A 25,368-nucleotide genomic window follows, 5' to 3' on the forward strand; every position below is an offset into this window, starting at 1 on the left:
TTGTTTTCTTTTAAGATGCTAGTAATATATTTTTTAGTACTATCAATATCTATTGTGATTTGTTATTAGAGACTTGATCAACCCAATAACCTTGTCCATGTGCTTTATTTTATAAAACTATGATTCTTAAAGAGTTTATATTGTATCGTACTTGTGAATAGTTGACATTATGTTGAAATTATTCTAGACCAAGTTAGCTATTATAAACACCCTATAAGCACTTCATAGAAAATAGTTCTAACCTTTATTTTGTTTAGGTAACTAATGTATTTGAATTTTAATTTTAATTCAATGATACTAATCTATTCAAACATATTTTCTGCAAAGACTAGTTTGGGCATTTTCCCTACAATTCCTATTTCTTCTAACCAATCTTTCTCTTCTACAATTGCAACGGTGTATTCTTGGGACTTTCAGTTTCTGGATTTTTCGTTTCTTCCTTGGAATTCTCATTTTTTGAATCTCTAGGACCTCCTTTTTTGAGATTTATTTTGATTATATGATGTTTGGAAGTAGAGACATCTTGTTTCTTTTTCTTAATCGGGCTCTCAAATAATCCTTTTCTATGCTGGATTATCATTTTGTGTTTTGGAGCAGAGAGCTGCTTTTTATTCTCTTCTGAACTATCTTTTTCTGCTTTAGTGACTATTTTTTTAACATAAGCTCTCACCTTTTCTAAGTTTTTGGCCACATGCTCTTACGAGGCTTTATTCTCACTCCATTCTTTCTCTTTCTCTCATTCTTTTTTTTGTTTCTTTTATCTCTTTCTTTTTGTCTTTCTGCTAATTCATCTTGGCAGCTCCTATTCTCATTTGACTATTTTGTAACCTATTTATGGAACTACTAACAATTTGTGTGATGAGTAAGGCTACAGATTTCATTGTAGGTCTGACAAATATCACCATCAATTTTATTGACCTTCTACTACACTTTTTGACCTATGACCAAAGAGTCAGACGTATCAACAGCAAGGTCGTCTATGTTTTCTTTAGTAGAGATTTGCCATTGAGCTATCCAGTTGCACTGTGCTTCTGAATTCTTTTGCTTTGTATCCTATGGTTGTGTGTAGGCCTGATTCATATCTACTTCTAGAGTTTGGAGTCTTGATTAATTTGTAAATGATTCTAGAGTAAGCCATCTACCAGGTTCATAGCTAACAAATTTTCCTTTTTATTACCTTCTAATTCCAATTGGAATTTTGTTTTTTTTCTACATTTGTCCTAGGCAAAGATTCTCTGATTACACCAAAGGTTTCAGAAGATTTTTCTTTTCTTTTATGTCCTTTCTTTGTTTTGTTTTCTATAGCATTTTGCCTATTTGATATTAGCTAATATCCTTTCAGCATTTTTCTTCATTATTTCTTCTATAGCTATTCTCTAAATGCTTTTTATTGCTTTCTTTTTTCTTTTTCTCTGTATCTTTTCAAAGTAGAGATTCCCCAATTTTAGCAACCTTTTCAGACATCTTACTAATTTTAAGCCTTTTTCTTCTGGAATAAGCTTAGATTGTCTAACAGTTTTATGCATACAGATTTTAATTCCTTTTTCTAGTAGATATAACTAAGATATGCTAATTTCTGGAAATCGAAATTGACCATTGTCATCAATAAGAATTTGATTATCTTCTACAAATTCATCTCTAGGAATAGTGCCTAATGTCCATGCATCCATAACATGTCTACTCGCCATTGTAATTTAATATATAGTGAGATTTATATCCTTACTTGAAATTTTAGCTTTCATGCACCAATACACTTTCCTGTCTTACTATTGCCCTCAAATGCCCTCCTGGCTAACCACAGGTCTTACTGCCGGCTTAGTCGGCCTACAGATTGAAGTGTGACAGTCCAATTCAGGCCGACTTGCCCAATGGCCATGCCTGCATGTCCATGCTGTTTACTACATGCTACAGTAGACTTTCTTTTATGCTACTTGACAACTGTGTTTTCTCACATTTCTTATTGTTAGTACACCTGTATTTTCATGGAATGCAAAGTAGCAGAAAAAGAAACCACTAATTTCTACATCTGACAAATATCTCAACATCACAAATAAAGCAAATACATAAATGAAAAGAATGTAAACTATGGTTTGCAGCATCCACACATATATATCAACTTCCAATTAGCATATTCACAAGCAATTTCTCATAGAGGAAACACTATCACCATATTAAGGATGCTAGTTTTCTCCAACAGTAATATGCTTTGCATGTAAGGCTTTTATCATGTAAGCCATATTGCTACAGTCTTGTAGTGGTTGGTTTGGACATATCAGGGCATCATCCTCCATTTTGCAAATTTTCCTTAGTTTTTGACATACATAGAAACTCTTTGTACCCACTATAAACTGAAGAATTGTATCCTAAGCTAAGATACATATTTCAGATGTAGCTAAACATTGTGGAGATAGAGATAACTGTGAGAGATATCCCCCAACTACAGGGTTGCTCTATGGCATATATTGACACCTCAATGCTCATCACCTACGACAAAAACACTAAAGAAATTCAAAGCTTAAAGTAAATGAAACACCTAAACCGTACAAAATATTAAGATTTTTAACACATGCTTAGTTATTTATAAGAAACCAACTTACCTAATCCACGGAAGACATCACCATGAGCATCACCCAAAGTTTTCCCCTGTTCTGTAGTCACACTCATTGCCAATTTTTCCTGCATCATTTGATTTTCATATCAATTATGCTTCTTGCAACTAAACTAACAAGAAGTAGAAATCATGTGACTAGAGGAATAGTCATGCATGGTAGATACTGCTGGCTAGGCATATGATTTATTTAGCAAGATTGACCTCAAACAAAGTAGACTCCATCGTCTGTAAGATATAAAAGACAAAAGCATGTGCTCTTTTTTACCATATCCCTTCGGATGAGCTCTTGGAGCTTAAACATGATGCGCTGACGTGTTGTTACAGGGGTGTTCTTCCAAGCAGGAAAAGCTTGTTTTGCAGCATTCACTGCAGCTTGAAATTCGTCAGCAGTGGTCAATGGCACTCTAGAGACAACATCCTGTGTTGCCTGTTAGATAATAAATGGTATGAGAAGCAACCAATTTTTTAGAAAATGATCCTTTTCTCAGTTTTTTCTATATGAATGTTGCCACTGAGAAAAATATTCCTATATAATACAAAAGAATGACTGCCATGGAAATATTGAGCAGCTATTGCAATCATTTGAACTATTACAAACCATTAGGATTCAATTTAGAATTTTAATCAAAATTAAGTTTTCTTCCATGATAAAATGTTATGGAAACAAGACAAATGTAAAGCAACAGTAATACCCCCATGATGAAAATATTTATAAAAGAGAAATAATTATAGATTTATTTAGTATCAGAATATCAAACAAGTACAGCCCTTTTTACATCATTTTTAAAAAATAAACTTACTGGATTAATAACATCAATCCATTCTTGCGCTTGAGAATCCAAGAATTCTCCTCCAATAAGAACTTTTACTTTTGGCTGCATTCCAAAGGCATAGGAGACATTAAGCTTAGTACTTAAAAATTGACTTATTAAAAAGAATAATGCATAAACTCACACACAAAGCATCCATATTCATATAGAAGAAAGAAAACTGTATACTACAACAATGACCTGTTGATGTGTGTTTTATGCACATGCAAACATAGAATAAAATACCAAAGTACTTCACCCTCTCTTGAACAAAGTCTCTCAAATGCTATGCTCCATGATCAAATGAGACAACTCCAAGGTTACAAAATGTCAGGTCTTGACGTGTGGATAAGTTCAATGGTTGATGTGAATTGCTGTTTTCACTTGGGGACTTACACAACTGTTTGGATCAATCAATCTTATCATGGATTGGAATAGGTTTTGTCGATGACATATGATTTTGCAATATAGCTCTTGGTCTAAATCTAACAAGGATTTTTTTTTTTCAAGGACATAAGGAATAGGGTTTAGGAATTTTAATCAAAAACTTAGAATGCAAGAGGCAATGAACAATTCAATGGAATCCTACTAGGCAAGGTCTCAACATCAATGAACAATTTGACGCAAGCTTAGTGCAATCATCTATGGTAAATTTCATGGATGCTCAAATTATCACCATCAACATCAATACCATCAAGGCAATGCATACCAATGGACGTGCAATAATTGAAGTTAAGTTCAATTCTATATTCCAGTTGACCACACAAGGCGAACTTACAATCAGCAAGAAGCTAGTGGTATGGACTAAATGGATTCCACACAAATGCATTCAACAACGCTTTCATTCAATCTAAGAAACTTGAAACAAATTCTAATCTAATTTGGAGGCAATGAGAACCACAAATGCATACAACACTTAAACAAAATCACCAAACTTCAATGATCGTATTAAAATCTGCAGCATATAGAAGATAATTCTCAAAATTCTCTCTTACAAATGAGAGGCAATGGGGTATATGTAGAGTCTCAAAGAAATGAATGGCCAAGATTCATTTTGAATCAAGGGCCAAGATCATGCCAACACAACTCTAAATTTGCTCTAATTAGGGTTTACATCAAAAAATGAATCACCAACATGTGATCCAATGGAATGAAGCCTAGTCATCAAATAAGGAATCTTCTAGAATATTCCAACTTGCATTCCTCTAGCAATATATTCCAAGAATCTAGCCAAAACTGAATCTAGCTCCTCCATGGTAATGTTGGGTAAAACCTCAAGTTGTGCATCAATCACATCCAACGCATCCGAACAAGCATCAAAAACATTCTCCCAATCTAGCATAAGCTTCTGCAAAATATGGATGTGGATCAATAGGGAAACTAAATCATCAATTTGATTCTTCTTCAAATAATCCAACTGGCTGAAGTACATGAACTTCATCTTTTCTCTCAACTCTTCTAAGTGTAGATCGTTTGAAGCACTGACATCTATCCCTAACAACTCTTCAATGGATGAAAGGATTTTGGATTGAATCTCATGAATTGATCCTTCCATCTTTGCACAATCTTTCCTTGCATGCTCATAAGTAGACTTTCGCATGGCCAATGAACAATACCATCCCTGAAAGTCATAGATATCTCCCTCGCGCACAACTCCTTCATGGATCAATTTGGGCATCGGAATTCGCTTCAATACCTTGAGGCAGGGAATTGTCTTCTCCTACACTGGATGGAAATAATCCCAAACTCCTTCCAAATAATGTATCTTGAATGTGAGCATTGACAATTTGTCAAATGCTTGAACAAACTGAGTTAGGAAATCATCGACCTATTTTGTAACATCCTCAATCCCCTTCCAAATTTTGTATGTGTATTCCGCGTTGCCTCATGATCAAAGTGAAATCCATGATCAACTGCAATAGGAGAGACAAAAGTGGGATCCTCACGCCTATGGGAATTCATCCCTGCAATATATTCCTTAAGTCTCCTATTCTCATCCTTATACATATTCTTCTTCTCGTCCAATGTCAATTGAAGTGATCTGATAATCCATGGGAGTGGCCACATCATTGGTCACATCACCTGTCGGGATAGCCACTTGTGCAATTCGCACACCTTTTTGATTTCTAATTACATTGGAAAATATCTTAGCCTTCTTCTGCTCTTTCTCCTTATTAAAATAGGGCCTTATTAAAAAAACACCCAAATTAATAACGAAGGATGATAATCAAATCTTGAACTCCAAAATCACCCATGAAGAAGTTAAAACTGCTCTTCCACAATTCCAAGGCGATAAGGCCCCCAGACCGGATGGCTTCCCTGCTGGTTTTTTCAAAAGTGCTGGCACATCTTAGGTGACGAGGTCACTAATGCCCTGGAATCTGCCCGAAATGCAGGTAAGTTCCTGAAAGAAATCAATAACACCATTCTAGCCTTACTCCCGAAAAAGGACAACCCCTCGAAGTGGGAAGAATTCAGGCCCATTTCTTTATGCAACATGACTTACAAGCTACTAGCAAAAGTCATGGCCAATAGACTAAAAAAACTATTGCCAGCCATAATATCTGAAGAACAAACTGGTTTTGTACCCAATAGATCAATTTTGGATGGGATAGTCATAGTCCAAGAAGCTATCCATTCCAGTCAGTTCCAAGGACAGCCTAATATGCTGATAAAATTAGACATTAAAAAGGCTTATGACAAAGTGGATTGGTATTTCCTTTGTAGCTGCATGAAAGCCTTTGGCTTTAACAAACAATAGGTGAATTGGGTCCACTTCTGCATATCAAACCCAAGGTTCTCAATCTTACTAAATGGGAAACCGGAAGGTTTCTTTGGAGCTACTCAGGGACTCAAACAGGGAAACCCCCTATCCCCATTCTTATTCATCATCATGTCTGAAGCCCTAGGAAGAAGCCTGGACACATCACGGAGAGCTGGAAGGCTAGTAGGGATTCAGATCACAGGAGGTGTAGACCCATGCACACATCAACAGTTTGTTGATGATACAATGATTCTAAGTAAAGGTCAGTTGAATGAAGCCAAGAAAATCAAGAGGATCTTACAATCTTATGGGCTGGCATCCGAGGAAATGATCAATAAGGAAAAATCGGAGATATTCTTTTTCAACATGAAAGCACAGGAGGAATCTAGAATAGCATCATATCTAGGGTACAAAGTTGGCCATCTACCATTCTCATATTTAGAAATTCCTCTAGACAAAGGCATCAGAACCAATAAACTCTGGGATCCCCTGATTGAGAGGGTTAGGAAAAAGTTGTCATCCTGGAAATGGCTGACAGGGGCAGGAAGACTAACCCTCATAAAGACAGTCTTGGCAGCAATGCCTATCTATCTACTATCATGTATACCACTCCCGAAAGGGGCCTATAAGAAATTAACTCAAACAATCAGAGATTTCTATTGGCACGCCACAAAGGATAAGAGCAAAATCAAACTGATATCATGGGACAAGATATGTCGAGACAAGAGTGATGGAGGCACAAGAATTAGGAAACTACTATGGCAGAATAAGGCCTTAGGGACAAAACTAGCATGGAGAATGTATACATCCTCAAAAGCCAAATGGGTCAGAATCCTTAGGAACAAATATATATCGAGTAATCAAAGAGAAGCAGTATTTAGGGATATAGATCCGCCCAAGGGTTCCAGAATTTGGAACTTTATAAAAGAATGCCACATACTCATATCTAATCATCTTTCCTGGGATATTCACGATGGTAAATCTGCCTTGTTCTGGGAAGACTCCTGGGGGGATACCCCTCGATAGACAAGCTCATGGATACTACCGGTATAAAGGACCAATTGAAAACTTTATGGGGTAATCATGTAAGGGATTATATAACAATGGAACCAGAATCGACAATTGGATGGAAATGGAAAAACATGCATCCATTCATGGCGGACAACAAATTCCATGAACTACACCAGATTCTTGGATGCGGAATAATAATATTCAAACCTGGGCCAGATGAGCTAATATGGTCTAGATCAAAGGATGGGCAGTACAACTGTAAAGACGGTTTTAAAACCATATATGATGAGGCAAACATTGCTAAGGACTACATCCCAAATACACTATGCTGGAACAAATTATGTCTCCCAAAAGTTGGTTTCTTTGCCTGGGCTGCAATTCAGGTGAAGGTCCTAACTGCTGAACAATTTAAACTCAGTGGCTACAAAGGGCCTTCAATATGTCTCTTATGCAAGGAAGACGAGGAGACAAATGACCTATCTTCACACCCTGCAACTATACACAAAAATGTTGGTATTGGTTGATGGCCCAACTAGGTTGGTCAGGCGCTCTTATCCCATTCCCGATGGAATGGTTCAAAGGTTGGCCAATCATCAAAAGGAATAGTATCTTCCACAACTTATGGATGTGCAGTCCAGAAATAGTAATCTGGGAAATTTGGAAGGAGAGGAATAGGAGAATTTTTCAAGAAACAAAAATGAAGGTAGAGAATCTTATAGCAAAAATAGAAGCCTCCATCACGGAAATCTCCAACAGCAAGAATGCGACCATCCCACAACATGATAAGACATTTACAGACTGGGATAACTTCGTCAGAAAGCAATGGAGGGGGATTAAAATTCCTCCCTTTACCGAGAAGGATGGATAGATAAAACCGAAGCAAGGAAAGCTTGCAAATGGGTGTCCCCGGAGATTGGATGGTTTAAACTCAACTTCGAAGGAGCATCCAGAGGTAATCCAGGGATGGCAGATGCAAGTTGTATAATACATTCGGATGACGGGAGCTGCATTGGCTCTAAATCCATATATCTAGGTCAATGCACTAACAATAAGGCAGAAATGTTGGGCCTAATAGAAGGTTTAGATCTGTGCAAGCAATTGAAAATATCCAAATTGGAAATAAAAGGTGACTCAGCCATTATAATTAATGCAATTAGAACCAGAACAATGCCAAACTAGGAGCTTAGAAGTCTGCTGGACAGAGCCCTATCTCTACTGGAAAGCTTCTTAGACTACACAATAAATCACATATATAGAGAGGCTAATACATTGGCAGATAATCTAGCCAATATAGGGGCAGATGGAATGAATAAAATCACATCCTTGACATCTAGACATTCAAAACAGGCAACTCACGGGCAGTCAGGGGCATCAAAATTATAGTTCGCAACTTCAATGAGCACAATAACCCCTACCAGTACATTCTCGTATTTTCATTTACATACTTCCATCGACATATGTATATGCACAGATAGCGATATATATGTACATATATATTCATACTTATATAATTGTATGTGCATACATGTGTATATATGATACCAGTTTTATATATATATACACATATAGATATGTGTATATATTCATATATACACTCACTAATAATAAACGCAAAGCTGAGATCATCATACACCCTCTTTTTGCTCCCAATGGACATATCTATAACATATACATATACATATTTGTATATATATATACATATATATATATATATGCCTATATTTACATATACATACATAGATATGCATATATATAGACATATAAATATGTATATCTATATATGTATATAGATATATATATATATACATAGAGACATATATATATATATAGACATACATATATAGACATATATATATACATAGAGACATATATATATATATAGACATATCTATATATATATAGACATATATATATGTATATACAATCTGAGTTTCAATCATCATATGTTAGGCCTTCCCATACAGGTTTCGCTCGATTGCTTGAAGCAATCATACATTGGAAACGCTAGAGCGAAAGGCTAACAGACAATCATTAAAAAAGTAATCAACATCTTTAGATTCAAACCAACAAGGCATTCTGGGGATGGAGACCTGTCAGACCTATCCGATAATAATCATACCCGCATACCATGAGGTGAAAAGTCACTCATCATAGAATAGCTCATCTCTCAACCGGGGTTGAAACTTAACCTACCGACAGAGTCGATTAGCAAAACCAATATATCTAGCAGCAACACTTACAATTTAACTCTGTCATAAACAATGGATTCTGGTATTTGCTTGTGCCTAGAAAAGCGTGAGATGTCTTTTGTGGGAGAAATATCCAAGAAACGTTGGTTGGTTATTCTAAGATCGGAGGATGATTTGGTCATTCATGCGACCAAGAGGATTCTGGGAAATGAGCTTATGAACACAGAGCATAGGAAACGAGTCAATAGTGACATCCCTACGAGGTTTGCAGCCATATTACTCACAATGGGAGAGGACAAGGCAGATACAGCCTCATTGTGCAGGTTTATATTCAATAACGAATACCTGGTAAATCTAGAGTTGGCTATTAAATGTATTGATGATAATCTATGTATCCCCTATGCGGAAGATTACGTCAGAGCTTCGGAGGCCATAGACAAAGGGGAATCACTCAAAATAGATTTCAAAAGGCCCATTCTTATCATCAAGGATTAGAAATCCTTTCTGCAACGGCAACCAGATATAACAAGGAATATTACATTCCTAAACAGTGGCTTGGTGTGGTAAAAGAACCAAAAGGAGATTGGTGGGTAAACTATATGATTGATGAGGGTTGGACCCCGTTACAAGCCGAAAACCCCATCGACATGGGGACTGAGGAGGCACAAGCTTCTAGCACGGAAGCCGCAGATGATAAGGATGAATAAGGATATCTCCATAAGAAAGTTTTCTCTGAATGCGGATATAATTACTCTAATACATAGGGAAGAAGGATCTATAAATAGTAAACTTCACACATAGAACTGATTATGAATGCATTTTGACAAAAGGGTTGATTGGGATAGGACATATACTCAGAAACGTATGGCTTTGTTATAATATAGAAAATAAAAGGGCTAGGCCACTAATATTGTTTCATTTACAGACATATATATACTGAAGTAGAGTAGTTTATAATCAGGATATATCTTTCAGTAAGGCATATACTCTAATGTTGGCTTTCTTATATTAGCATCTCAGACATGACTAAACAGGTATGACCTAAGGCCAATCAGATACATCTATCTTCAGGGTGCAGAGGTAGGAAGTATCTTCGTAACACTTGCATATTTGGCTTAATTTTCATTATATCATTTACATTAAGAGACTTCTGTGATTAGAATGTTAAGGTACTAACATGGATAACATGACAGATGGAAATTTCGGTTATATGCAGGGATACATTTCACAAATGTTATTGTAACCTGGGTAATCTTTCATATTATAGTCAACAATATGATCCTGGCGCTGACTCAATATAAAAGAAGCCTAGGTTGCATTAACAGTAGTGGAAAGTATAACATAAGCTTGCTGAGATAATAATTGCTCTTTCTTTTTTTGCACTAACACTTCATGAAGTGGCTTGCAGCAGGGTTGTGTTGTGAATCTGTCTTGCAGGTGACAGAGTGAGTTAGAAGGCAGTGAAATATGATAAAGGCGGCAAGTTTTTACAAGGAAGATTATAGAAATCACCTGTGATGGGCCTTGTTCGCCCAGAATGAAGGGATTGTGATGGAAAATATGTAATGCAATAAATGATGTAGAGTTTTAGTACTAGTCATTGACTGGACTTAAGGTCTCGAGCAAGGCCAGAGGTTTTCTCCTCTCCGCTCTTTCCTACCGACGCCCACACTGAGCGGAGATTGTAATTTTATTTATTATTTAATAAAGCATGGCTTCGACCTTTTACCAAGCAAAAAAGAAAAAAAAAATTCTCAATAGGTTGCATCCCTATCATCTTGCCTATCATCTTGCTTTTCTCCATGCTCTATAGTAACCAATCAGGAATGGTGGAAATACCCATTCCATCATCAAGGCACATCTCTCGATCAAGTGCCCGCAATGCTGAGATGACATCATCATCCTCCTCCCTATCTTTAGTCAAAGCATACACATTATTGCTCTTCATCCTCATTCGACAATGCCGACTGCAGTGTAGCCTGTAATTCTTGATTATTTTCTGGCAAGATCTTCCTATTGGAACATTGTTCAAACTCTTTGCTCTTCTTTGGCATTCCCACTTCCTTCACTGATGAGGAACTAGTGGTAGATAAAGGAGTGCTAGGCTTGTGTTTCTCTTCTTTGATTGCTGACTAACTATCTCCTTGCCCTCCATTTTGGATTCTCCACGCATACCTTTCCTTCTTTTGGGAGCATGACTCTCCTCATCTGCATGTATCTTTATATCTATAGGTGTTCTTTCAACATCATCATTTTCATAGGTGAAGGCGACACCCATTTCTATCAATTTGTTCACATATTTGTCCACCCATTCTCTAGAGAAATCATTAACTTCTCATAAGTTCATTCAAGTCCACCACCTCAAACTGTGTCCAACTAGGCAATAAGATGGGCTTGCTCACTTCATTTTCATACTACGGATGAGTATGATCACTATCATCAACTACCTGATCAAGAATGGAAAAGAGTTTGCATTTCCTTATGAAATCCACTGACATTTGGGACCACATTATCTTCCTTACTGCTTGCTCATCCAAGAGATTAGCCCGGTAATCCTCAATGTCAACCTTATGTATGAACTTTTCTCCTCTGATCTTTACAACATTACTATGCGGATCGAATCAATCCTTGCTCTTATAAGTCCCACGGCAATAGAATGCAAGTTCGTCAACAAACGAACTAGCTGCAACCGCATTGTAGCACACCTCCATAGTCTTCCCTAATGCAATAGGGAGAGTTATCCCTGTTCTATGCTTCTCCTTCTAGATAAAATTGAATTCCAAAAGTTGTCTCACCACCTCAAGTATGATCATTCTATCTATCGGATACCTAGGAAGTTTGTAGGGTTTGAATCCGAATCCTTGAATCTGTAGGTATGTGAAAGTGGGAAACTGAATGTACCACAAGCCATATTGTTCGATAAGATCCGTTGCCGCCTTGGACAAGCGTTTGTGGACTCCACCCTGCAGTAGCCTTGTGACTTACATGGTGAAAGTATCGTTCGCCCTTCTATAGTGTTCAATCTTGTGCATATGAAGTTGCAGGTAGCATTCGTAAACTTTGTGCTGTCCTAGTTCATTTCCGACTTCACCTTTGCATACCAATCCTTTGTGTGTGACAAATCTTGTAAGTACACAAGGTAGGAAGTCATTCCAAATGACTTGGTTTTCTCCACATTTCTCAACCGAAAATCCAAATTATCACTTATAATTTTGGCCCAATTGACCACTATTCCTCTTCTACAATCTTGGATAAAGTAGAACATCTAGCCCTCAAATAAGGCACCTTGAGACATCCCTATCACTCGATTGAGCAAAAATATCACATCACTATACTCATCTTTGAAATCCATACATAAGAGCCTCTTGAGAACCTTAGAATGGTGAGGCCTAGGCTCAATTATCCACTCTTTATTCACAGCTGTCATGCATGCTTCCGCCCTCTTCAAGAACTTAGCTTCATATTCATCCTTGGTTTTCTCTCACATATCCGCACTCCTGGGGATCCCAAACACTTCCACAATCGCATCTTTGACAAGGTATGCAAGCACGACCCCTTTAGGTGATCTGATCATTCGGGTCATCGGGTCATAATACTTTGCACACTCCACAATTAGCTCACTGCATTGTATGGCTTGAGGAAAGCCAGCTACCTAGTATATGCCACTCTTCATGATGTTGGTAGAAAGTGTGGAAGGAAGTTGATTCTTCAATCCGAACATCCTTTGTCACGTCCACTCCATGTCCAGGAATTCCATGTTTGTATCTATAATTTTCTTCCAACGGGATGACAATTGTGAATCCGGATAGAAACCCTCTTGCACAATCCTCAGTTGTTCCTTCCTTGCAGCGATCCCGGCCTTAGACATGGCACTTGCATGAAACTCAAAGTCAATATCATGAAAAAACACTAAAATAAATTATTTTCAGAATTGCATAAGTTCTGATTTTTCAATGATTTTGACAAATTTAAGATCAAAAAATCAGAAATTCTAACAATGTTCATCACAATTTCTGAAAATAGAATGAGAATTTGATAAAATAGGGTAACGAAACCCTCATAAAACCTTAATTTTCAGACTTTATAAGGTCTGGTCATGTAAACTTAAGTCTGAAGGCAAGCTGGTATACTAAGAAAAAGGACAAAAATAAGGTCAAAAGAGTATACCACAAGTCTGAAACACTTGGAAAGAGGTTTAGGTAAGCCTGATTTTCAATTCCAAAGTCTGAATACACCTTCCAAGATCAAAATTCTGACTTCAAAAGTCTGAAGACAAGCTGCAAATCACAAAAATTAGTGACTGGAAGTAGTCACAGCCATGTAGAACACTTGCATTGGGAATGTCTTACCTCTCCAAGGTCAAAGTTGGCTAAGTCTGGATATAGGTATGTGGCTGGAAGTGAAAAATAAGTCTGAAGACAAAGCTGGAAACTAAGCTTCAGACTGCAACAACAATGGCTTCCACACAAAGTGCCTCAAAAACCTCCAAAATCGATATACAAATGAAATCGCCTAAGGCTGGAAGTTAAATAAGGTCTGAAAATAAAGTTCCAGCCAATGGTGATCAGATAACGATGTCCAATAACCTCCAGCAATGGTGCCAAACTCAGATTTGACTCTAATGGCAGCCCTCCCGAGCAATGGCACCCAACAATGTCCTCAAAATATCGCCCAAAAGTGAAGGGGCCAGCCACACACAAAATTGTGGCATCCAACAATGGCACCACCTCTACAAAATCGCCCAAAATGTGGCCTAACCAGCCACTTGAATCACTACAACTCCACTTCCAATGATGGCACCCAGGTCTGATTGGGCAAAAAACGCCTTCAAATCTGCAACTCCTCTTCAAAAATAGTGTCCAAAAATGACACTTAGATAAATTTGCTTAGCTGGGAACTCCAATCAACCTCCAATGGTGTCACTTAACTGTCACGTCAGCCACTTATATTATTATTATATTATTGGCTGGGTCTCTTTATTCATGCTTTCACCTTGAAACTTCACCACACAAGCAATGTGGGATAAAAACTTGCCTTTATACTTGCTTGGGGAAAATCGATTGGCCTTGGGATAAAATATTTATCATTAAATAATTGTCTCCAAGCATTAAATAATTTGCAATGAAGAAAAAATAATTAAATGTTTCATTAAAATCGTTCAATTTCATTAAGTTCCAGCCAATTGGGGAAAATCGATTCATGTCTGGACAACATTTTGCATTAAAACCCTTCATAACTCATCACAATTGGCATTTGGGGAAAATCAATCCCCATCTAGACACTTAAATTCATCATTTTCACTTAGTCCAAAATAAATCCACTTTGGAGAAAAATGTGGGTCATCTGGATACCCAATTCACACATTTTCATCCTTAAATCCCACTTTGGGGAAATTCAATCCCCATCTAGTTAATCATCTGCATTCATTTCCTTAATTTCGATCACAAACTGGCTTTGGGGAGAAATGACCCCCATTAGTTTAAGGAAAGGAATTTTGTCCGCATTAAACTTCATGCTTCATTCCTAGAAAATTCGACCTTCATCAGGAAAATTTCCAACACTTGACAAATTTTGGGCCTCCTGGTGGAAAAACGTGGTCCATCGAGACAATTATCAGGATACTTGGGGAAAAACGCCCCTCATCAGGAAAAAGAGTGGGGAAAATCGTGACCCATCAGGAAAAAGTCCATTTATGCCTTAAAAACTCAGGAAAAGACGTCCTTTCATCAGAAAAACTCACTTTTAGACCTTGATTTCATCTTTTCCATCAGGATTTTGATGACTTTTGCACCACTAAGTATCTAGATATGTCAAATTTCATCGTTATGCATCGAGACTTAGTCCATTTTAACTGAATTTGAGCGATAAAATAGGGATTCCATCGAGACAAAGTGCAAATTTGACTTAATTTACCTACTAGGAGTGGAATAACAACTCCTAAAGGACTCTTTGATGCTTAAGCACAAAAATATCACCGATTTAGACACATTTAAACTCATTTATGCTCAAAATCCAGACTTAGACAAAATTAGGATCATCAACAATTTGACATTTCTATACGCACTTGATCCTATTCAAACTCAATACCCTAATAGCACCTTAGGCATGATCACATCAAAACTTGAGAACTCAAGCATTGAAACTCAAAATTTGCCACCTAACTGCCAAAACCCTAAACTAACACGACGCAGAAAGCAGGAAAGAGGGGGTCCCCATTTGCAATTGGGCGATGTGTGAAAAGGTCACAACATGACCCATGTAAGAACTTCATGAAACTGCCACACTCTACACAGCATCATTTGAGTTGATACAAACAAAATAATAAATCCAGCCTAAGTTCATGCATTGTTGTCATACATGTATCAATCATGGAATGAAAAAAGAAATTGAAACAAGGATTGCTATTCTTTCCATTAATTTTCCAGCATGTAATTGCAATGTTGAAATAGCATGCCATGGAATCAAATTGTCTTCGAGAGTGTTTTAACCTGTCAATCTAAAACAGCGAAGGCATGAACTTAGCCCAATAGAAATATGCACCCAAGGAAAGCAACCTGGCTGCTTCTTTGTAGGAATAAGATGGGATTGTTTCCCCAATCACTTGCAAGGTTTAGAGTTGAAGAAAGTAGCATGCGGGAAATGTTTTATGCGTACAACAAGAAAATTTATTGACACAATTTACATCATACATACAGAAACAAGGATGAAATGGGGCTCATTAGTTCATAAATGCAGATATCTTGAAAATTTTAAGTACATGAATAAAGTATGAACCAGGTTGATTGCAAAAGGCAGAGAAATTTGTCCACTAATTGTTAGATGCATGCAATTTGAATGTAATTTACAACCAATTGAGAGTATCCCCTCCAACTGTGGTTACCTCGCTTGATGCATGTGTAAAAGGAGATCTAAGCTAAATGCATGAAAATAAAGAAAAAAATATTTTAAGGAGGAAAAAAACAATTCAAAAAAATCTACATATGCTATGAGATTTTGTAAATATAATATCAGCATGCTAAACATCACTTTGCCCGACTAATGATGCAAGGGTCTAATATTGGGAGACAATGAAATCAAGAGAGTAGCTCCACAAATGTGTGGGTTTCATAACATATTGCTCCCCTGCACTACATATTCAATAAGGTGGTTGGAGAAATTAAACTGAGAAACAACATGGAGTTGCTTCGCATGCACTATTATGAGAGAAATCTCTCTGAAATGTCAAAAAATTTGGGAAGTGGTTTTTGATGCATCCACAAGACCATGGTTTTTGATGCATCCACACGACCACATACGAAGCAATTAAACAAGACAAATTGAGCTTGCAAAAACAAGCCAACAATTGAGCTTCCATCCTCTATGGGAATTCAATATACAAATTTAGGAAAAGCTCTGAATCCATCTCTCCCCCCTCTCTACTTCAAGCCTTTGAAACGGAGAAATTGAGAAAAAAGCCACACAAGAATATAAGGAAAAAAAGACCGAGCTGCAGTAATCACTCAAGGAATTGACATTGCAAGAAAAAGTTAGTTAGAAGTGCAGCATTCTACTAAGAACAAACACAATATCATAGTGTTGAAAGTTGTCATTGATGTCAAAGGCAGTTTGAAGTAAATCGTTTTCAAATCAAGATAGGCCAACTACATCTGCAAATAATGGTTAATTAAGTGAAAAAGTAATGAAGGACTGTTGATGTGTTTTTTATGCACATGCGAACACAAAATAAAATACCGAAGTATCTTATCCTCTCTTGAACAAAGTTCCTGACTGCTGAAGATCTCGCCGAAGGATCAGTCAGTGTAACTCCAAGGTTCTGTTATGTAGGATCTCTACGTGTGGATAAGCTCTTTGTGGTATGATGTGATTTTGCTAGAATCACAAGGGGACTTACACTTGACGACCTAAACGTCTGATTTGTTGGAATCACAGGTCCTATTAACTAACTGGAAGACAAACAAATGACAAAAGATGCAGGGTCCAGGAAGTCTACTCTACTACCTAGAATGCAAGAAGATGGATGAACGACTAGGTGGAGTCCTACTGGGCTAGGTCTCACCATCAAGTTGAACAATTCAACACCAACTCAGTGCGATCTTCTGGGGATGCTTCCAATACGTTCAAATCGTACACCATCCAACAATGATCACCATTCAAGATAATGCATGAACAATAGACGTGTAACGACTTAAGATTAAGCTCATTTTATGCCAGTTGACCACGCAGGGCGCACTTACAATCAGTAAGAGGCTAGTGGTATGGACTAGACAGATTCCACACAGGTGCATTCAACAATTTTCTTCACTCAATCTAATCATCTATCATCAAAAATGAAGATTCAACAAGAGACCATGCACATTGCAAAGAAACAACATATTCCACCATATCTTCAATGAAAAGAAGTCTTTACAATTAAGGCAACAATGTCTTGCCTTCTCTTCTTAATCTACTCTAATTGCTATTCTACTATTCTAGCCTCTATTTACTAACTATTAACTATTAGCTATTATTGACTAACTATTAGCCTTTACAAATGAGGAGTCAGGGCTTCCCTCAATACAATTCGATGGCTCAGATCAACTTGAGATCAATGGCCGAGATTTTACAATGAAAACCCTAATTAGGGTTTGTTACAACAAACTCATTCTAGCCAATGAAATAATTGCATTATTTGGACACATGTATTCTCTGGAATATTCGACCAATGGATAGCCGGGGTAGGTACATTGAAGTTTGTGTCATCTTTGATGAGTTAGGTACATTGAACCTAGACATGCTGAGGTGGATCAACCCAACATGGAGGAGTGATGACTGGGACGCCACCTTGCCTGACACTCGGAACTTGGCTGATGTTCAATTTGATGATGTTGCGAAGCTAGCTTTAATTAACTCTTCTGAAACTATTTGCTTCTTCAACGAACCCTTCCTTTATCTTCCTTTGTCTTTGATGTGCACGATGGATGATGTACCTTGGACTGGAAGATGTCGTCCTTGATGATGCTAGACCGAAAAGGTCGTCCCTGTTGATGCTGGACTGGAGAAGGTCGTCCTTGATGATGCTGGACTGGAGAAGGTCATCCTTGTTATGGTCTTCTTTCCTCTGCAAAACAAACCCAAAAGATGATTAAGGACACATAATAAATTCATTTCGACATAGCATTTTATACCTTAAATCATCAACAAGAAGACATCAAAATGAAGTTTGCTCAAGATTCTTTCCAGGGACAGGCTTCATAAGAATTTCGCCCTGGACCCTCTGGAAGGGTCAGGAGCGAATTTTGCACTTTTGGACAAATTCCATCATGTCTTTATTCCAAAATACCTTCCAAGGCAAGCATACACTAGTTTCTCCACCAAGGCCTGGGAATCCATTTCTTGATCGTCATTGTGAGCAATTTAGGTGATACTGGGAATTTCGCTCTAGACCCTTTGGAAGGGTCAAGAGCGAAATCAAAGCTTTAGGTCTCAATTCCTCATCTCCTTCACTTCAATTCATCTTGCAGGGCAAAGTAACATCATTTCAACCTCAACTACGCCTTAGGACTCCTAGTCTTGACTTGACACAAGGAGGAAATAGGCAGATGAAGAATTTCGCTCTGGACCCTCTGGAAGGGTCAAGAGCCAATTTCTTGTTTGTAGCTCATTTTTTCATCATTTCAACTTCAATCCACCTCACAAGGCAAGGAAACACTTTTCTTCTCTCATCCAACCCAAGTTTACCTTGATTTTGCAAGGCAAAATAGGTGATTGAAGGATTTTCGCCCTGGACCCTTTGGAAGGGTCAGGAGCGAATTGTCTCCTCTGGCCTAAAATCATCATTTCTGGAGAAAACCATCAACTCAGGGGCAATCACAAGGGCATCTTTTACCTTGGTCTAGGCATAGCTTAGCATAAGTTTGAAAGGAATAGGTAGATTTTAGGATTTTTGCTCTGGACCCTTTGGAAGGGTCAGGAGCAAAAATCTTGTTTTAGGGCTATTTCTCCATCTTTTCAACTTCAAATTACCTCCAAGACTTAGAACACCTTGCCTCACTCCTCTCTAGGTCATAAAATCAAAATCTTGACTTGATTTGCAAGGAAAAAGGGGTGATCTTAAGAATTTCGCTCTGGACCCTTTGGAAGGGTCAGGAGCGAAATCCTTGGTTTGGGCCAATTTCCATCATTTTTTAAAACCAATTAACTTCAAAAGGGCAAGAACATGTCTCCTCGCACCCATCCAAGCCATGAAAACCTAACGTTTGACTAGACTTGCAAGGAAAATAGGTGGTTTTAAGATTTTCACTCTGGACCCTTTGGAAGGGTTAGGAGCGAAATTCTCATTTTGGCTCAATTCCTTCAAACTTGATAATTATTGACAATTCAAGGACATGCCTAAGGACTTCTTTAATCATGATCCACACTAGATTTGGCATGAAACTAAGGGAAAAGATAGGTTTTAGACAATTTCGCCCTGGACCCTTTGGAAGGGTCAAGAGCAATTTTCCTTTTCTAGCCCAAAATCATCATTTTTTCAATCCCAATCTTCTTTGCAAGGTGAAATTTCATCTCTTTTTGCCTTAGGAACAAAGTTTTAAGCTCAAGCAAGGTTAAAAATATATGCTTGTAAGGAATTTCGCTCTGGACCCTTTGGAAGGGTCAGGAGCAAAACTTCCTTCCTTGGCCAAAACACTCATTCCTTAACTCCTTCAAACGTCCTTAAGGGTTTCAATATGCCCATTCTCCCTTTCAACATGCCTTGGACATCAAAACCTGGCCAAATAAGGAAAGAAATGAGGTCTAGAAGGATTTTCGCTCTGGACCCTTTGGAAGGGTCAAGAGCAAAATTCACCTTCTTGGCTAGAATCCTTCATTTTTTCAAAGCTTTCAAACATTTCCAACGTCCAAACATGTCTACTCTTCCCTTCAAAATGCCTTGCAAATCAAAATTTGGTCAAATAAGGCAAGAAATGAGTCTTAGGTTGATTTTCGCTTTGGACCCTTTGGAAGGGTCAGGAGCGAAAATCTCGATTTAGGCTTTAATTGCTCATTTTTCAAAATTCAATCTTCTCCTCGAGGCAAATATAGATTGTTTTCCACTTGAGGAACCAGGTTTTAAGCCCAATCAAGGTAGCAAATGAGGATTATACTGAGTTTCGCTCTGGACCCTTTGGAAGGGTCAGGAGCGAAATTCCTAATCTTGGCCAAAATCCTTCACATTTCTACGTTCCATCACCTCAAAAGGCAGAGACATGTTATTTCCTTCCCAAATTCGCCCATGGAACAAGGTTGGTATCTAAAACAAGGGAGCAAATGAGGCTTATGAAGAATTTCGCTCTGGACCCTTTGGAAGGGTCAGGAGCGAAATTCCTATTTTTGGACAAGATCCTCACTTTTCAAAACACTTCTCAAGGCAAGAACACATCAAGACTCACACACAATGCCTAATAAACCAACGCCCATCCAAAACAAGGAAGGAAAATGAGGGTTGAAAGGATTTTCGCTCTGGACTCTTTGGAAGGGTCAAGAGCGAAATTCCTCTCCCAGGCTAGAATCCATCATCCCAAGGTCTAAAATCTCCTCTCCAAGGCAAAGTTGCATCAAACCTTCTCAATTATGCCTCAAAAGTCTACAAACTTGGTCAAGCTAAGGAGAAAAATAGAGGAAATATGAATTTCGCTCTGGACCCTTTGGAAGGGTCAAGAGCGAAATTCACCTTAGGCCATGATCCTGACTTCATTTTTTTGCATTTCTTCATTCAAACAAGTGCTTTTGCCTTCATTCAAGCCTAGGAATGCGTTAGTTCTAGGTTTTGGTCAAAGTAGAATGTCTTATGGAGAATTTCGCTCTGGACCCTTTGGAAGGGTCAGGAGCAAAATTCGCTTTGGACCGTTTGGAAGGGTCCGGAGTGAAATTTGACATTTTGGACTCTCCGTCAAGATCATTTTATGGAATATAACATTTAAGTATAAGAAATATCTTTCTTATACTTTAAGTTATATTCCATATATACTTCCAGGATGTTTGAGAGGGGTTTCGGACCTCCAGGAGTTATATTGCAAAATCTAGTTTTTGGAGGATTCTTCAATTTTCCAAACTTAGTCAAATTTCAGGATCAGGACATTCCAGACTTAGCCAAATTTCAGGGCATTTGAAGATCAGGATGACCTTCCAGACTTCATCACTCACCAACTTGACCTAGCTAGAACCTTCAAGAATGATACCCACTCACAAAGCAAGACACAATTAGCATCAAGAGCAAAACCAGGCCCTAAGGAAGACTCTTAAAGAAACCCTAACCTGGAGCACCTGCTGACTCCCTGTTGACGTGTATTTTGTACACAACCAAACAAGAATAAAATACCCAAATGGTACCTTATCCTCTCTTGATTAAAGCCTCTGAATGCTGAAGATATCGCGAAAAGGATCAATCAGGGTGACTTCAAGGTTCTTCGTTGTAGGATCTCTACGTGTGGATAAGCACCAGTGGTCGTTGTATATGCTGTTTCTTCAAGGGGTCTTACGTATTTTCTGAGAAAGCTTGTCCGTGTTACTCTCTTTTGACTGTAGGAACAGGATTTTCCTAATACTAACAGATTTTCAAAAAAATAGCAAAAGACAAGGGTTTCAAGGGATGAATACTAATCTAATCCTAAGAATGACTCAATGTAGGCTAGACTTGGTAAGATTTTACCAATTTCAGTATTGCCAAGAAATTACAACTCTACTGGAATTGGTGCGATCTTCTAAGGTGATTCAGTGATTTTCAAATCATCGAGGACATAGATACTATCATAGAGATACATATCAATATTTCAGCAATGATTGAATGTTTAAGCAATCTCAATATCTCCAGTTGACCACACAAGGCGTCCTTACAATCAATAAGAAGCTAGTGGTTTGGAACGTGAATCTCACCAAAGATCAGGCACAACACTTAGTCCTTCAAACTTAAACTTAAATACTACTTCGACTGAGAATGATTCAAGAAGATAAACAATCATGAAGATAGCCACAAGTATTGCAATAAAACACCATAACTTCAATATTTTATTGATCTCAAAGCCAAATAGACAACAATTGTTCAAAATTCTTTCTTCACTACTCAATCTTGCTACACAATAACTTTCTTCTCTAAGCTCTCTCTCTTCTCTAACTTCTAACTATTATCTCCCAACTACTATCAAAATGAAAATGAGTGAGGGTATATATAGCATCCTCAAATACAATGAATGGCCCAGATCGAAAGAAGATCAATGGCTGAGATTTTGACACCTAAACCCTAATTAGGGTTTGTTACAAAAAGTCCCCATTTAGATAAACATTATTAAATGCATAGCCAATATTTAATTGGCACAAATATCGAGGAAACATAGACCAATAGGAATTAAGCTGCCACATCATCCTATAACAACTTTTCATCTAGAATTTTATTCCCTTTCCTATGCTCTTTCTTAGCATATCCAACGAATCTGGACACAATTCCCTCAATCTCAGCAATGGGAATCTCAGGAAGATTCTTCATTCGTTCTTCCAAATGAAGGACTTGATCAAAAGCAGTGAGAAGAGTTGTCTCCCATCCAGGTTCGAGTTCTTTAATCTTCTCAATCAGGAACATGGTAGTGAACATCAGATCTCGTTGCTCATCTGTGATGACATTCTCCTCTTTGCAAAAGATGACCTTGACTCTCTCCTCCAACTCTTGGATGTCCACATCTGTCTCAATCTCAATCCGCCTGCCAAGAATGGTACACAACACTTCAAACACCTTATCTTGAATTGGATGGATGACACCTTCAACTTGACTGCATTTGGTGTTGATGTCTTCAAAAAGGACCTCTTTCATCTGGAGCAGAGCTGACCACTATAGGAGGTTATGAGTTCCTCCATCCATTATCTTTTTTTGTGCCAGGATCCGTCTTGGTGTTTGCCTTATCACTTGTAGGATAGGAATGATAACATCTCTAGTGTGAGTGAAAGCGGCTATAGTTATCATTAGACTATGGATAACCTCAAGGACCTCGATAGCTCGATGAATTGTCTTCATCATTCTTGTTGCAAATTCAACGGCTACCGTGTGGGATTTATCAATCCAAGAGCTCATAAGCTGAACCAAACTCTTGACCCTTTCTGCTTCGCCAACTGATTCAAGAGGAAGTGCCTGTAAAGGAGATACTACTGGATCCTGACGTCTTAAGGGTTGATTGAGATGACTAAAATAGCCTCTCCAAGCACCGACCTCCCTCTCAAGCCTCTTATTATTTTCCATTTCTTCCTTAAAATTGTCTTTAAGTGCTTCAAATGAATCGGTTGCCTCTTCCATTGCTTGTTCGGTAGTAAGTGGACCAAGCTCAAATGTTTCTAAGTCATACTCATCTGCAAGAATCTCACCCTCATACTTGTCCACCACTGGTGTAGCAATTTGCAATTTCCTGGATCCTGTTTCATCCCTTAGTACCTTGGATATCTTTGTGGCCTTCTTCTTTTCCATTACCTCTTGAGAATTTCCTATGAGGCTTTCTAAATCAAATACATCTTCTTCTTCTTCAACCACAATCACCCTTGTCAGTCTCTCTTTTAACCAATCCGGAATGGCAGATCTTGTCTCTCTTACTTGTATTTCCTCAGGCAGTGGTCCACCCTCCCGGAGGAGATGTCGCTTCATCATCATTCTTCTCTTCATGTAGCTCATTAGCATCAACTTGGGGAGATTGACTTGATGAATGTTGAGGCGTCTGTCCCTTTTCTGGCTTGTCATTTTGCACTATGGATTCCATAGATTCATCAACTTCAGGTACCATCTTCCCTTGATCTTCTCCTTGGCTTGCCTTCTTTTCATGTCGAGAAGATGTGCTTGACGGGTGACCATGATTGGCTTCTTGCTTCTTCTTGGAAGGTTCTCTTTTCTCGGGTCTTTCTTTCCTCTTTGCAGCTCTAGGATGAGAAGTGCTCTCACTTACGCTTGCTTCTCCTTCTTCGGATCTTGCCTCCAAAGTAAAAGTCATTGATACATTCTGCTCCTTCAACTTCTGATGCTGTACATCTACCCATCTGCGAGTGCATGATAAAACAGGGGCCATCAAATCTCTCAAGTCTAAAACCTCGGGCTCATTCCAATCTATCCTCACTCCTTTGTCTTCTTTCTCATAGGATGACTGGAGGTGTCTACCATTATCTTGGGCTTGATCAGCTACTCTATAAACTTTGCATTTCCTGATGAGATCTAAGGGTAGCCTGGAATGCATCTTTCTTTTAACCTCCAAATCACTTGGGAGATTCATCCAAAAGTCCTCCACCTGAAACTCATGTTTGTACTTCTTACCAATTGTCTCCTCCATATAACCGTGAGGGTCAAAATTCTCCCACGAGGCAAAGAATGTGAATGAATATAAAGATAATTCCTTCTTTGCATCTTCCGAGGCTTGAGTGTTAGGACATACTTCAAGTGAATTCCCCAGTATGATGGGCACGGGAATTCCATTTCCATGCTTGTGTCTGGATGGATGCCTTTGCATAAGCTGCCAATTGTCTAGTTACCTCAAGTAGCACTATCCTGTCTGTCGGATACCTCGGCAACATGTAGGGAGGTGAAGGACACCCATGAACTCTGATATATGTAAACTTTTGAAACTAGATGAACCATGCACCATACTTCTTCACAAGCTCTTGTGCATCCAGAGATAGTCGATTATGAATCCCACCTTGCAATATCCTAGTAATGTTCATCGTGAAGGTGTCATTGACTAACTTGTAGTCACTCCTAGGCGGATGATGCAGATGAACATAAGAATCACAAACTCTCATTTCCCCGGGTCCTCTTCCGATCACTCCTCTGTGAGGTAGCCCTGCATACTCAAAACTCCTGATTAAGGCATACATAACATATGAGCTCATGTGGAATGATTTGGTAGGTCTTAGCCTTCTCAACTGCACATCCAAACAATTGCTAATAATTCTGGCCCAATGAAGCATTCCTTTCCCTTGGACTATCACTTGAATGAAGAAGAACAT

At 38.2% G+C, this 25,368-nt stretch overlaps 1 protein-coding gene across 1 annotated transcript in view; it reads right to left on the reverse strand.

Moving 5' to 3' along the window:
* The window catches only part of LOC131037325 (methylmalonate-semialdehyde dehydrogenase [acylating], mitochondrial), a 160,020-nt gene that overhangs the window by 124,290 nt on the left and 10,362 nt on the right, over nt 1-25,368 (reverse strand). The window contains exons 4-6 of the mRNA XM_057969437.2: nt 3,412-3,486; nt 2,877-3,038; nt 2,598-2,676 (exon numbers count right to left, since the gene is read on the reverse strand). Of these exons, the coding sequence (XP_057825420.2) occupies nt 2,598-2,676; nt 2,877-3,038; nt 3,412-3,486 (316 nt within the window). The remainder of the gene's footprint in view (nt 1-2,597; nt 2,677-2,876; nt 3,039-3,411; nt 3,487-25,368) is intronic.

This window comes from Cryptomeria japonica, chromosome 3, assembly GCF_030272615.1.
Source record: "Cryptomeria japonica chromosome 3, Sugi_1.0, whole genome shotgun sequence".
Classification (NCBI taxonomy): domain Eukaryota; kingdom Viridiplantae; phylum Streptophyta; class Pinopsida; order Cupressales; family Cupressaceae; genus Cryptomeria; species Cryptomeria japonica.